Source organism: Delphinus delphis, chromosome 4 (genome assembly GCF_949987515.2).
Source record: "Delphinus delphis chromosome 4, mDelDel1.2, whole genome shotgun sequence".
Lineage (NCBI taxonomy): Eukaryota > Metazoa > Chordata > Mammalia > Artiodactyla > Delphinidae > Delphinus > Delphinus delphis.
The window spans coordinates 58290569-58304304 of record NC_082686.1 but is presented as its reverse complement, the minus strand read 5'-3'; the positions used below and the strand labels follow the sequence as shown (position 1 = coordinate 58304304).

The 13736-nt window shown below is 40.0% G+C and overlaps 1 protein-coding gene across 12 annotated transcripts in view; it reads right to left on the bottom strand.

Annotated features, from left to right (window-relative positions):
* PHLDB2 (pleckstrin homology like domain family B member 2) overlaps window positions 1-13736 on the bottom strand; it is a 244659-nt gene that overhangs the window by 39463 nt on the left and 191460 nt on the right. For 10 of the 12 annotated variants that reach the window (XM_060010615.1, XM_060010623.1, XM_060010625.1 and 7 more), the window contains one exon: window positions 1605-1733. The exons of the other annotated variants lie outside the window; for them this stretch is intronic. In XM_060010615.1, coding sequence (XP_059866598.1) covers window positions 1605-1733 — 129 coding nt within the window. The remainder of the gene's footprint in view (window positions 1-1604; window positions 1734-13736) is intronic. 12 annotated transcript variants of the gene reach the window in all.

The following is a 13736-nucleotide window of genomic DNA, read 5'->3' as shown; positions in this document are numbered from 1 at the left end:
AAATTAAGTAATTTGTAACTACTTAATTACAAAATAAGTAATTATTCATATCATGCTGACTCCAGGTTATTAATAGAATATATCAATTTTTATTTGAAGCAATATTTATGAAGAATACAAACAATAACTGGATAACTAAAGGAAGGGAAGAACAAAATACATAACCATGCTTCTGACTACATAAAGCATTATGGTGACTATGTAAAATCTTCAGCAATAAGGCAAGTTGAAAAACAGTAAACAAATATAAAAAAACCAGTTTCCCAATCTCTTTTGTGAACTGGCATAAACACAAAAAAATTACAAGCTAAAATAATTTTACAAATACTATTCTTTTTCCAATCATTTTTTATCTTAAGACTTTCAGAGCCTTGGGACACTGAGGGGCAGGAAGTTTTATCTTCTTATAGCAAATTAAGCTGTACACAATAAAATGAGTAAAGGGGAAGAAACATTTTTGAAACTTTTTTTGATCCAACATTGTAAAAAATTAAAAATATTAGAACCGTTACACTGTAGTGTCACCTGTCTGTACTGGGTACTCTTCATTCAACCTGTACAATACACTGAAAAGTTTCAACTGTAATTTTTCATAACCTAGTGATACTCAGAGATATCAAACATATTTGTATTCAAGGTCATCTTAAACATTTTCAGGGGTGTGCTATCTTAACTGACTTTTTCCCAGTTGCCCAAGAAGGTACAGACATAGCAATATGAATAAAACTAGTCTTCTTTCCTACTCATGTGGAAGCATAAGTTGCTATTGACTTAGGACTAATTACTATTAGGCTCCTTTAGAGGTCCAAGACTGTTAACGACTGCCTCTCCAGAGTCACAGTCTATTTGGGCTGCTGTTTAGAGCAAATAATACAGCTGTCAAGTGGCTATGAAATATCAAGCGGCCTTGCTAGTGTCTGCAAAACTTTCCACCTAGGAAGATAAGTATCGAGGTCGTTTCAACACTGCCAACATTAGGGATCGAAGAATAACCTGATAAAGTTCAACTAGAAGATCTATGCTTCACGAAGTTTTAAAAAATATGAAGCTTGTGTGAGAAAATGTTGAATGCCCTGCATCTTGGGTCTTGGTTGATTGTTGTGATCATGCTAATGAGTTCAAGGTCACTAAGAAGAAGAAAGGAAAAGAAAAACAAAATGATGAGTGGTGGTGGGGAGCAAGTCAGAGAATGGAAAAATTTGTGGACAGGAGTATAAAATCAAGAGGAGGAAAAAAAAGAAACATTCGAGGGCAAACAGGACTCAAGATGCAGCAGAGAACAGGATGCAGGGAAAGACATCAGCCGATTTAAACGCTACAGTCTTGTTGGTTACATGTCAGTAATAGCTCTCTTTTGTTACAAAAAAGGACTTGGGAAATGTTTTCGCATTATTAATGAGGCAAAGGATTCCAACAAGGAATTTTTCAACTGATTAGCATGGAATATATATGGTCAGCATGCATATTTCTATTTAAAACGTATCTAATGACCAGAATTTATGCAAATTTATGCTACGTGAAGGAGGAAGTCATAGGTAAGTGGAACTTAATTGAAAAAAACAAAAAAACAGAAAACAACTAGCACATTCCTGTTTGCTACTGACCCTCTTCAGTTGTTGTTGCAACTGTTCCCTCATGGACTCAGGACAATTGTCCAGCTGGGTCTTCTGCTCGGAGTAAAGCTCCTGAAGCCTCTCTAGTTTTTCCCTTTCAGCATCAAGCTTTACCTTCTCCTGAAGTTCAGAAATCAGAAAATAGAAGAATAGCGATTACCTTCACACCCCAAGCAGTCGTTAGTGAACATTCCCCAAGGATAACACAAACAAGCAAGCACACGCAAACTCCAGACATCCTATGAATGTAGAAACATATCTTGTTAGTGACTAGGATAAGGGGGTATAAGCGGAAGTAAGGACAAGGGGCCCCGTTTCTACATTCTCCAAACCCAGTCCACTCCATCGGGTATTGGCAACGACCCCTGTCCTTCCTTCCTCCCTTCCTTCCTGCCACCACGTTACAAAAGCAGGGGAAGCCACCGTCATATTGGTCCATGGTCAACAAAGAACAAAAGAAATGCCAACTGAATTCCTAAGATAGCCCTGCAAAGAGTCACTCGGCAGCGAACCAGACAAAGGATGGCGGGCGTTTACCTGAAGCACTGTCAGAGTCCAGTTTGCTGAAGACATGTGTTAAGGAAGCCTTGGCAATTATTGAAATTTTGTTCTCAGGTTAGAGGTACATTAGGTGCACAAGTTGATACCCTGGTCATGTGGAACAGTTCTAGCTCTTTGGCAAACTTCAGAGCTTAAGCAATTAGAAAATCTGCTGCCCGGGAGAGCGCCTAATTCAGACACTGAGAGAGCTAGTAAAAATGCAAGACTGACAAAGCAGCAAGAGGAAGGCATATTAGACAGCTCAGATGCACCAAAGGTGTGACATTTACTCTGGAGATAAGGACTTTCCTACAATGACTGACATAAAAAATAACTGAAACATGGACCATGGAAAAAAAGAAAGGGTCAGAGAATGGAAGAAAGGAGACGATAACACTAAATCCCTCCCAAGTCACACACTCCAAAGTGACCCTGGACATTCTCCAAGGTATAACAGGCAAATACTATAATACAGTATCACACGGTCTTCCAAGGACACCTCTTAAACCAAGAAACAAAACTTCAATGCGTTTAGTGCCAGTTTTCCCATCTTATGTTCCCTTTACAATACTCTGAACCCTTGAAGTAAATTTCAGACCTAATTCTCTCCTTGTGTAACACTCTCAACCTAAACTAAAGCACTTTAGTGGAATGGAAGCACCACCACCCTTTGACCCCTTCAATAAGCAAAATATTTACCATCACCTGACTTTCTTATGTTCACTATTGATTTGGTAGAAATAAAAGTGGCTTCTAAGCATATCACAGAAAAAACTTTTTAAAGGATGAAGATTTGAAGTAGCCCTATAAATTTATACTACTCTCATTTCTTCATCCAAATGGTCATGATTTCCTATGTAAACATATACATAGATTCTTTATAAAAGATGTTCGAGTTTAAGTCTAAAACTATATGACATCAATACTTACACAAGTACACTTGAATCTCCACTTTTGGCTTACATTTTAAAATGTCAAGGGCATTTTAGAAATGTATATTTTGATTTAGAAGCACTTTTTTTTTCTCAAAATGATTACATCTAGAAGTGAGAAAACTGAGAATCCTACTCCATATATCAACCTAAAAATGATTCTACATCTTAGAATTTAGCAGACGGTAACAAAAGTTTCCTAAAAGGGAATTCCCTGGTGGTCCAGCGGTTACAGCTTGGCGATTTCACTGCCAAAGGCCCAGGTTCAATCCCTGGTCAGGGAATTAGGATCCCACAAGCTATGTGGCCAAACAAAAAAAAAAAAAGGAAAGAAAGAAAGTTTCCTCAGTCTTACTGTGAAGTGTGCTCACTGTGCACAGCTGCTGTGTAGGAGTGAGAAAAAGTGATGGCATCATTCACAGAATAAAGGATTCTCAAGTGTTACCTCACAGTAAAATTGAATATACTAGTGCCAGTTAGATTTAGTCTTTAGCTTCAGAATTAATAATTTTTTTCCCTTAATAAAACCAACAATACAGAACACCTGTTGTCTTTGGCTAAGAAAATGTGTTATTTCCCTTGCATGCAGATCTAAGGTTGCCCTATTACACAGCAAAAGAATTTTGTCCACAAAGAGTTCTATTTCTAGGTGTTGTATCACCAGAATTTGCGGCCATTCTAGTTTCAAACAGAAAGTTAAATAAATAAGAAAACTATTCATTCCAATCAAATAGCAAAGATGCAAAGTCTTAAAATTTTAAATAATATTTTATAGAAAACACTGATAACGATATTTAATAATATGGAAAGGCACTGGCCTAAAACACAGGTCTCAACTCCGAAGAAATAACCAAACTATTCCTCTGACGTTCTCAATTTTTAAATTGCTAATAATAAGCACAAATAGACAACTAATAAAAAGTACCTTACGTTTACATAGTGCCTTCCTTCTGAGGTGCTCAAAACGTTTTGCAATTCCATACAAGGGGGCAGTTAGAACCATTATGCAAGCAGACACCATCAGGACCTTCTGCAGCTTCTCCGTGGTTTATCCGTAATTCTGTGACCACTACCTGGGTCTCAGAGTGACAGCTCAGTGGGGCCGAAGCTAGGGCAAAGGAAGTGAGGGGAAGGATGAAAGAGGGACTAGTGGCAGATGGGCCCGGCCATATACCACACGGGGTCACAGACGTGATATCACTCCTACAAGAGCCAAAAGTAGACCACCTCTGAGCCAGAAAGAAATTAATATACCTCTCTTCTATTTACTGTCCAGGAAGTTTTCAAAGAAAAATTAGCTCTAGGCAAGCAGCTAATTAGAGCTGAAAATATCACCTTCTACAGCGAAGGTAAAATAGTTGGACAAATTAGATGACGTTCCAGGGTTCAGGGATTCTAGCTTTTTACATGTAAAATATGAACACTGGGTGTTATTCTCTTCCCCCCAGATTTAAATTAAAGTCACCTATTCTAACTACTATAGGCATAGCAATATTTTCCAAACATCAAATTGGGAGACAGCACAACACTTTTTTCTTAGGATTCATAAATTTGGTTTCAGGAAATAAATGAATTAAAATGCATTTTTAATATATTTAACAAATTTAACTTTGTGGAAAGAATAAGATTATAAGGAATCGGAACACTCCAGGAAGATCCAGATGTAAAGGGTGTATTTATAAAACAAAGACCAGAACATGACTTCCCTAGAAACACAGACACCTCCATCATTCTCGAATTGACTTGTCCTCTCTTGATGGGCCAGCAAAAATCCAGTTGGGTCACAAGTTCATTGTAAGATTCTGTCTATTTTGCATATTTAAGACTGAGGTTTCTGGGAATTCCCTGGCGGTCCAGTGGTTAGGACTCCACACTTTCACTGCTGAGGAGGGTTCAATCCCTGGTCGGGGAACTAAGATCCCGCAAACTATGCAGCGTGGCCAAAAAAGAAAAGAAAAGACTGATGTTCCTAAAGTGTATATAACGCCAAAGGTAAATTTTTCACCAGCAAATGAAAGTAAAAAGCAGTATATAAAATTGGTCCTACATCTACTTCCATGGTGAGTTGTTCATTCACTCAATGAATAAATATTTATAAGGGGAATAGAGACAGAGAAACGAGGTAACTTGATCACCGTCCTCATGAAGTGGTTCTTAGCCCTGACCACATTAGAATAAGCTGGGTGAGCTTTTAAATATACTATTTCCCAGGCCTCCACTTAGAAATCTAGGGGGTATTAGGCTAGTGAACAAGCTTTTAAAAAATCTCTCCAGGTGTTCTCATATGCAATCAGAATCACTGATTTAGCCACCCAGGATAATGCGAGAGGCAAAGGCAAAATTAATTACAATTTGATTTTTGTAATGAAGACATAGGACATTAATACAGAATCTACCGAAACTTGAAGACATTTGGCCTTAGCACCTTTCCTTCATAGTATAAAAGTCCTCTCTTACAGGTAACACCCCAAATGTAAAATTTTTACTTTTAGATTAAATGCCTCAAGTAAACCAAAAGAAAAAAAGAACTGTGAGATTCCAATATCCAATATGCTTTCAGAGAGGAATGATTCATTTCACTTTCAGAGGCAGAACGACTTGCTTCTAATCATACAAATGATCAGGAGTGGTTATAAATTTACCCGAAATAATTTGAACATGTACACAAGAATTGTCAATAATCTTGAATAAACTTAATAATCTAAGGCTTTCTCAGGACCACTGATTTCGCCAGATCTGTGGTTAAAAGACAATAATAAATTTTCTCTTTTTCTTTTTTGAAGAATGCTCCTTTATTCATCTTATGAAGTCTATATAATTATTTTTAACATCTTTATTGGGGTATAATTGCTTTACAATGGTGTGTTAGTTTCTGCTTTATAACAAAGTAAACCAGTTATACAGATACATATGTTCCCATATCTCTTCCCTCTTGCGTCTCCCTCCCTCCCACCCTCCCTATCCCACCCCTCCAGGCGGTCTCAAAGCACCCAGCTGATCTCCCTGTGCAATGCGGCTGCTTCCCACCAGCTATCTACCCTATGTTTGGTAGTGTATATATATGTCCATGCCTCTCTCTCGCCCTGTCACAGCTCACCCTTCCCCCTCCCCATATCCCCAAGTCCGTTCTCTAGTAGGTCTGTGCCTTTATTTCTGTCTTACCCCTAGGCTCTTCATGACAATTTTTTTCTTAAATTCCATATATATGCATTAGCATACGGTATTTGTCTTTCTCTTTCTGACTTACTTCACTCTGTATGACAGACTCTAGGTCTACCCACCTCATTACAAATAGCTCAATTTTGTTTCTTTCTATGGCTGAGTAATATAATAATAAATTTTCTTTAAGTTGTATTCTCGAAGGAATGAACTGAAATTTAACTTGCTGGCTCTATCTGAATTCCAATACTACACGAAAAATTTCTGAATACCTATAAAAAATAATTTTATCACATTTAACTAATATTTGGTAAGCAGATGGTTCAAGGTTACCCTGAAAAGATGCCTACTTCATTAGTTTATTGGGTTGCCAGATAAAATAGAGGATACACAGTTAAACGTGAATTTAAGATGAACAACAAATGATTTTTTAAAGGTAAGTATGTCTTAAATAATGCATGGGACATAATTATACCAAAAAATTATTCTCTTTATTTTAAATTTAAATTTAACCAAGCATCCTATACATTTTTTCCTAATTTGGCAGCCTTATTAGCTTGATAAAGATTTTCTTAAAAATTAAGATTCATCTTTGTAATTTCCAAACTGTTCAGCATAGACTCCAGCACGCACTAGGTACTCAGGCCATGTTTATTGAAACACTGGGTCAAGTTTGGAATTGATGCAGTGATATGTTAAAATTCATAGTACCTGAACCATCATTTTTAAGGGTAGCCCATCCAAAGTCCTCTCCATACACCCTGAGAGTCCCCTTCCTTCCAGTTCCTGAGCCCTGTGGGGTGGTTCGAGAGGCAGGCATCCTCAGACGTTCAACATTAGGCAATTGTTTTAGACCCAAAATCACTTATCTGAAATTCTTAAGGCCAGATGTGTTCTAGATTTCAGAATATTCTGCATTTGATAGAGGTAAGTAACACAGTTCATATAGCATATACTGTATGGCATTTCCACTGAGGTCTGGGGCAAAACCCTGTAATCAAACATGTTTCTGTGTCTGCAGCTACTTATGAATATTCATATTGAGTGTGAAGATCAGTCCAAGTCAGGTTTTGAAACCAACTAAGTTTTGGTGCCAACCTTATGAAAAGTTTTTTTCCTCTACAAAACTTTTCAGAATTGCAGAGGAAAGATTACGGACCTGTGTCCCCAGACGGTTATTGCTGAAAACCCATTCTCTGCCTGCCTCTAAAGAGGCACTTTTTTTTTTTTGCGGTACGTGGGCCTCTCACTGTTGTGGCCTCTCCCGTTGCGGAGCACAGGCTCCGGACGCGCAGGCTCCGCGGCCATGGCTCACGGGCCCAGTCGCTCCACGGCACGTGGGATCCTCCCGGACCGGGGCACGAACCCGTGCCCCCTGCATCGGCAGGTGGATCCTCGATCACCGTGCCACTAGGGAAGCCCGAGGCACATTTTTATGTTACTTTCCTAGGCTTTTTTTTACCATTGGCTTTGACTTTTTAATTGCACAGTTGATGGATGTTTAGTGTAGAAAACATTGGAAAATCAGAACACTAAGGATTTACATAATCAAACCACCACCAGAAAAAAATCACACTAATCTGGAACCCTGTTGATTTAATCCCCAAATCCCATGATATATTTCCACTTCCTCTAACCAGGGAGCTAACTTTGAAATGTAAGAAAGAGGCACGGGAAGGGCTGGATCCCTTCTGAACACTGCCTGTGACTTGGCAAAGACTCTGCACTCAAGAGGCATTAACACTTTGCTGAGGAATTCTGGGCAGGCTCTGTGTCTTCCCCTGGCTCTGAAGGAGGGGAGGAAGTAACAGGTACTCTGGCAAGATAATAATGGAGAATACAATTTAACCACTTAAGACACAAAGCTATATGCTTATTACAGAAAAATTAGTCAACTAATTCAAGATTTCACCCAGGAACGTGTTGCATGGCGTAGACTGATTTAAACTTCAGCTCACACCTTTAAGTGTGTTTAGCTATAAAAGTGTGCAGACCAGTATAGCTTACAAAATATCACAACCTATCTGTGTGAGGACAGATCCTTAAACAGAAGGATGGTTTGAGCTTTGTGATCACCGTCTAGGTGATGGAAAGACTCTTCAACAATACTAGGTAAGCAGAGCCTTTCCTTAACCATTTTATTTAATTTCAGTACAGCTAACTTTTCATTGTCATATGCTAAGGAGTAGGAATGAGACAGATAATCCAAAAATAGAGGAACTGAAAAACTATTTTTAGTTCTGAATTTTTTATGTAGTCAGAAATAGACAAAGACAGAAGGAAAATGTACATAAACAAATGCAGGAACACTTTCATACTTTTCAGCAGTTGCCCCAAATCAGGCTTTGCCTTGGAGAGGGGAAGTGCAGGGGGAGGGAAGCCGCTCCCAGCTTTTGCCCAAACTGAGCTTCGTGGTTCTGGTGGCTTCCCCACCCCCAGTCACCAAGCCCACCAACCTAGAACAGTCTACCAGCACAGAGGTTAACAAGTCTCTCTCCTTTCTCTTGCCCTAAGAAAACACTATGGATTATTGCTTACTGCTTCAGAAACATCCCCTCTGGGTTTATGTTCGAGTCTGATACTTTTTTTTTTTTTTTTTTTTTGCGGTACGCGGGCCTCTCACTGTTGTGGCCTCTCCCGTTGCGGAGCACAGGCTCCGGACGCGCAGGCTCAGCGGCCATGGCTCACGAGCCCAGCCGCTCCGCGGCACGTGGGATCTTCCCGGACCGGGGCACGAACCCGCGTCCCCTGCATCGGCAGGCGGACTCTCAACTACTGCGCCACCAGGGAAGCCCCCGTGATACTTCTATTTGTTTAGGGCTTATAAGTTCATAGAGATTCTATTTGTGATGTGGCTACCGTCTGAGAACACAACAGGCAGGTGGCATTTAGCTCAGAGCCGCATGGAAACAGGTGCACTGATGTTCCTGACAGTGGTCCCCATAAGGACGGTGAAAGGTCAGCCCAGGGAGCCACTGCAAAAATGTTCAACAAATACACAGTTAAATACACTGTCTATATTTTATGTTGTATATGTAATTATGTCTATAGTTTATATTTTATATGGAAGCATACCATAACTAGTGGTCACCTATGAAATACATTAATTTATACTAAATATGTAAAATAGAATGATAGCTCCCAAATCAGCTAAAAGAAACAATGCTAAAGACTGGTCTTGAGAGCCAAGGAAACAATGTCATTAACTTCACACCAGGATTTGAACTCTGAGGTGTTACTGAACTTTCTTCCTATGGCTCCAGGCCTTGTCTCCAAAAAATGAGGGCCAGGCTTACAGGATGTGCTATTGACATCTGAATTGGAGCTTCCCCAACAGGGATATCTTTTCAGGTTTTGGTTTTCTCATTCCACAGTTTATATCTGACAGCAGCAACAGGTGTATGGAAAAGGAAACGAGATCCAAAAGGGCAAAGGCCATTTCCTTCTTCTGTCTTACGCTCTGGCTCGACGGGCAGCGTGATTACAAGCCCCTGGCATGAGCACTTGGACAGACCACCCCAGCTGTCCTGAAACTTGGCTGCACGTAGCTCTCAGGCAGGTGTTTGGCTCAATGTTTCTGTTCAGACCCAGCCAGGACTCACTGTTAGCAGGAGATCCAAGTACAATATTCCCGAAGAACATTGGGCGGTATTCCGGCACCTATTATGAGCTGGATAAACAGTGGATAACAGTGCCTGCCGCTATTTCACAGGCTAGAGAGGGAAATAAATATCTAACAAGCCCAAAACAAACATAAATTATAAAATGTGATTTGTAAAAGGACTGAAAGAACAACCGAGAGAATGTAATCTGAGCTGGAAAGGGCTAGTAGGGTTTTTCTGAAAAACTAACACTGAACTTAAGCGCTGAAAGACAGGCAACTGACAAGGCATGGAATATAGGAAAGGGAATTCCAGGCAGGGCAGGCTGGTCTGCCAGGGACCTTGGCAGGGGTGGAGGGTGGGATGGATCTTTAAACAAACAGAAGGAAGGCCGCCATGAGAGTGGTGTGAAGAGGGGAGAAAGGTGATAGAAAGGGTCAGGACAGGTACGGAGTTTAGATTTATATAAAATACAGGGGAACACAAACCAGAGTGATATGACCTAATTTAAATTTTAAAAGAAAAATCACTCTGGTTGCTGTGAAGCAAACAGACTGAAGGGAAGTAAATGGAAATGGAACTCAAAAGGAAATTTTGATGATTTAGAAGAGAATGCTATTAGGGGAGATGCAGAGAAGTTAGAGTAATTGAAAAATAGCTTTGTAATCAATTAGAAGTGGGGGTGATAGAGAAAGCAGTATCAAGATCTACTTCCAGGTTTCTGTTTGGACGTATAGGTGGATAGAGATGCTATGTCCTGGTGGGAAAACTAGAGGAAGAACAGGATCAGAGGCAGGGGAAGTGTATGGAAGGCCAGGGGAGGGATGGGATCAAGAGTTCGGTTACATCGTGTTCAGCTGGAAATACCTGAGAAATATCTCAGTGGAGATATCAGGTAGGCTACAGGATATGAGTCAGAAGTACAGAATAGGGTTGTGGGCTAAAGACATACATTTGGCAGTCACCAGCATGTACATGTTATTTGAAGCCATGGCTATAAAAGAATGTGAGAACATAAGAGAAGAGAGATCTCAACAAGAGATGGTAGATGTTAACCAGAAATATTGTGGTGACCATTTCACAATGTATACAAATATCGAATCGTGTTGTACGCCTGAAGCTAATATAATATTATGTGTTAATTACACCTCAATTAAAAAAAAAAGTAAATGATTCAAAGCATATATCTTAATTCAGACCAATGAAAGCAAGCAGAACTTTTCTGTGGACTTCTGGGGAAGTCTGAGCTTGCTCCAAAAAAAAAAGAAGAAGGTTCAGATCAGAGACACTGTAACAACTGGCTGGATAGAGGCAGAGGAAGAAGGAACGGGAACTCGGGTGGAAAAGTCAGAGAGATAAGTAAGAGAAAGAGAAGGAAAACCAGAGGAGTGTGGTACATGAAGGCAAAGGGGTGGGGGAGGGGAAGTGTGTGGTACACGAAGGCAAAGGGATGGGGGAGGGGAAGTGTCAAGGAAAAGAGTTGTCCCTTGTCTTGAATTCTGCTCAGGAGTCTGCTCATAAGAGGGCTGAAAAGCACCCAGCGGGTGGGTTAGGCAGCACCAGGGCTTTTAGTGGTCTTAACAGGAGCAAATCTGATGGAGTAGTGGAACAAGAATGGGAGGAATGGTGAACTAAGCAGGAGAACACACAGTATACTGAGAAAACTGTTTGAAAACTTGGCTATGCTGAAGAGAAACTAGCTAAGGCAGGTGCTGGAAGGAACTTTATTTTTAAATAATAATAATTTTAAAAAATAATAATATTGGCATACTGACAGTACAGGTCCAGTAAAGAGGGAGAGGCTGGGGGAAGTTCGGAACAGGACTGTAGACCTCTAGATGGTGGGACGGTACCCTGGGCACATCCAAAGGGACTGGTATTTGAGGGGAAGAGAGCCTTCCTTAGTTGTGGATATGAGATGCTCTAATTTCTCAGTGAAGTAGGTGGTGAGATCATCTCAGAGCCAGGGGAATGAAAGTGGACTAGAAGTTTGAACAGAGCGAAGGTATGAAATAGCCGTGCTATAAAATGGTAGAATAACTTCACTTGAGAAACAGAGAGATGTTGCCAAGCAGTAATGGGTCTCTATTTGAGTTCGGTTGTCAAGAATATGCAGTAACATCATCCAGCTCAGTCTGCTTTCACTTCCCTCATTCTCCTCTGGAATCCCTCACCCAAAGCCAGTTTTTGCCATTTTTCATATCATGTGATGACAGACAATAATCCCACCTTCCGAGACCAACTAATCCCCTAACAGCTGCATGAGCTGATTCTATACTTCAAGCCCCCAGCGTCCTCTCTCCTATGCACAGCCTCTATCAAGCCACCAAAACAATAATAGGAAGGATGGAAGTAGCCTCCTCCTTGCTTGTTTCCACTCATGTTCCTGGAGTTCTGACTCTACCTTACTTAGGTCTGGAGAATATAACACAACTGTGCCTGGGAAGTGAGATTTAGCATTGACTCAACTTGCTTCACTTTTGTGTAGAATATGATGCTAATGACAGGTAGACAAACAGAATTTATAGGTCATGTCATATGCGGGCTACACAAAGATAAACAACTACATGGATGGGGAAGGCAGACAGGTTCACAGGGAACCTGAGACCCCATTCCTATGTCCCGCAAGCTTTCCAGTATGACATAAATAGTAAAATACTAGTAAGCACCAAAACAAAAACATCTGATGCCTCCAATGAAAGTTTCTCGCTGTATCAGTGCGGAAACTTTGAAAACCATGATCCTCCTGTACGGCAGAACTAGACAATCAATCCTTCGATGTGGTTTTCAGCTTTTAAAGAAAAATATAGCTATTACCCAAATGGATTCTTTACTATTTCAAAGTCTAGAGCTCGAAGGCACATACATAAAATTTAATATGAAAAAGATGTGCATTTTAATCTTGATAAGCAGGCAACCAAGATATTGACATGTAGCTTTTAATCTGACTTCAATTTCTGACAATATCTTTTTGAGCTCATTCTCTGGCACCAAGATCAAATGCAAACAAAGAGAAGCCTAAAAAGGAAGCCACACTGAGCAGAAATCCTTTCCACATATTACCACTGGAGTTTACTCAAACTGAATTTCTTTTCTTTTTCTCAGCTTAGTGGAGAACTTGATGAGCAAGAAAGGAATGTGTTCCAGCTCACTAGTTTTTCTTTCTCAAACTGGAATTTTAATTTTTAATTTAGGCTTAGTTCAGTTGTAACTAACTCAGAATTTGAGAGGAGAGTAAGTGAAATATTTTCTGCAAAAAACAGACAAGCAGAAAAACAAAAAACCCAACTACCACCCCGAATTCTAAAAACTGCAAGTAATTCTTCATACTCCCTAGGAGGTATCGGCTAACATTCAGGTTGTGGCCTGAAATGTGTAAGCGTTTCAAAAATATTCTTTTCCAGAATAAGTGTCAGCTGTGTTTCACAGTTTTCACTCGGCAGTGTGTGAGGATCCCCTGAAAACTGCAGTGCATTTGTCAAAGAGCAGTGCACTTGCACTGAAGCCAATGGCAAGGCGAGACAGATGAAATGCATGGTTCCCATTCATCTTTTTAATAAACAGAAAAATGAAAAGAAATGAGGCAACCATATTTGAATATGTTTAAGCCACCCTTACAGGGCAATGCTGGAAAGAAGTTCCAAAGTACTAAAATGATTCTTTAAAAACAAAGCAGAATCAGAAGAGCAGAAAGGCTGATTGGAAAAAAGCAATTCACTCAACTCAAGCAGAATAAGCTGGCATGAATACTGGCTCAAAAACTAAACAGGCTCTACTATCTTAGCATCAGCTGCTCTGCACCTGACAGTTCTTAATTTGCAACTACTTACCTCATCTTAAGACTTTTTTCCAGTGCCGCTATCTCCAGGAACATGACACACAAATCCAGA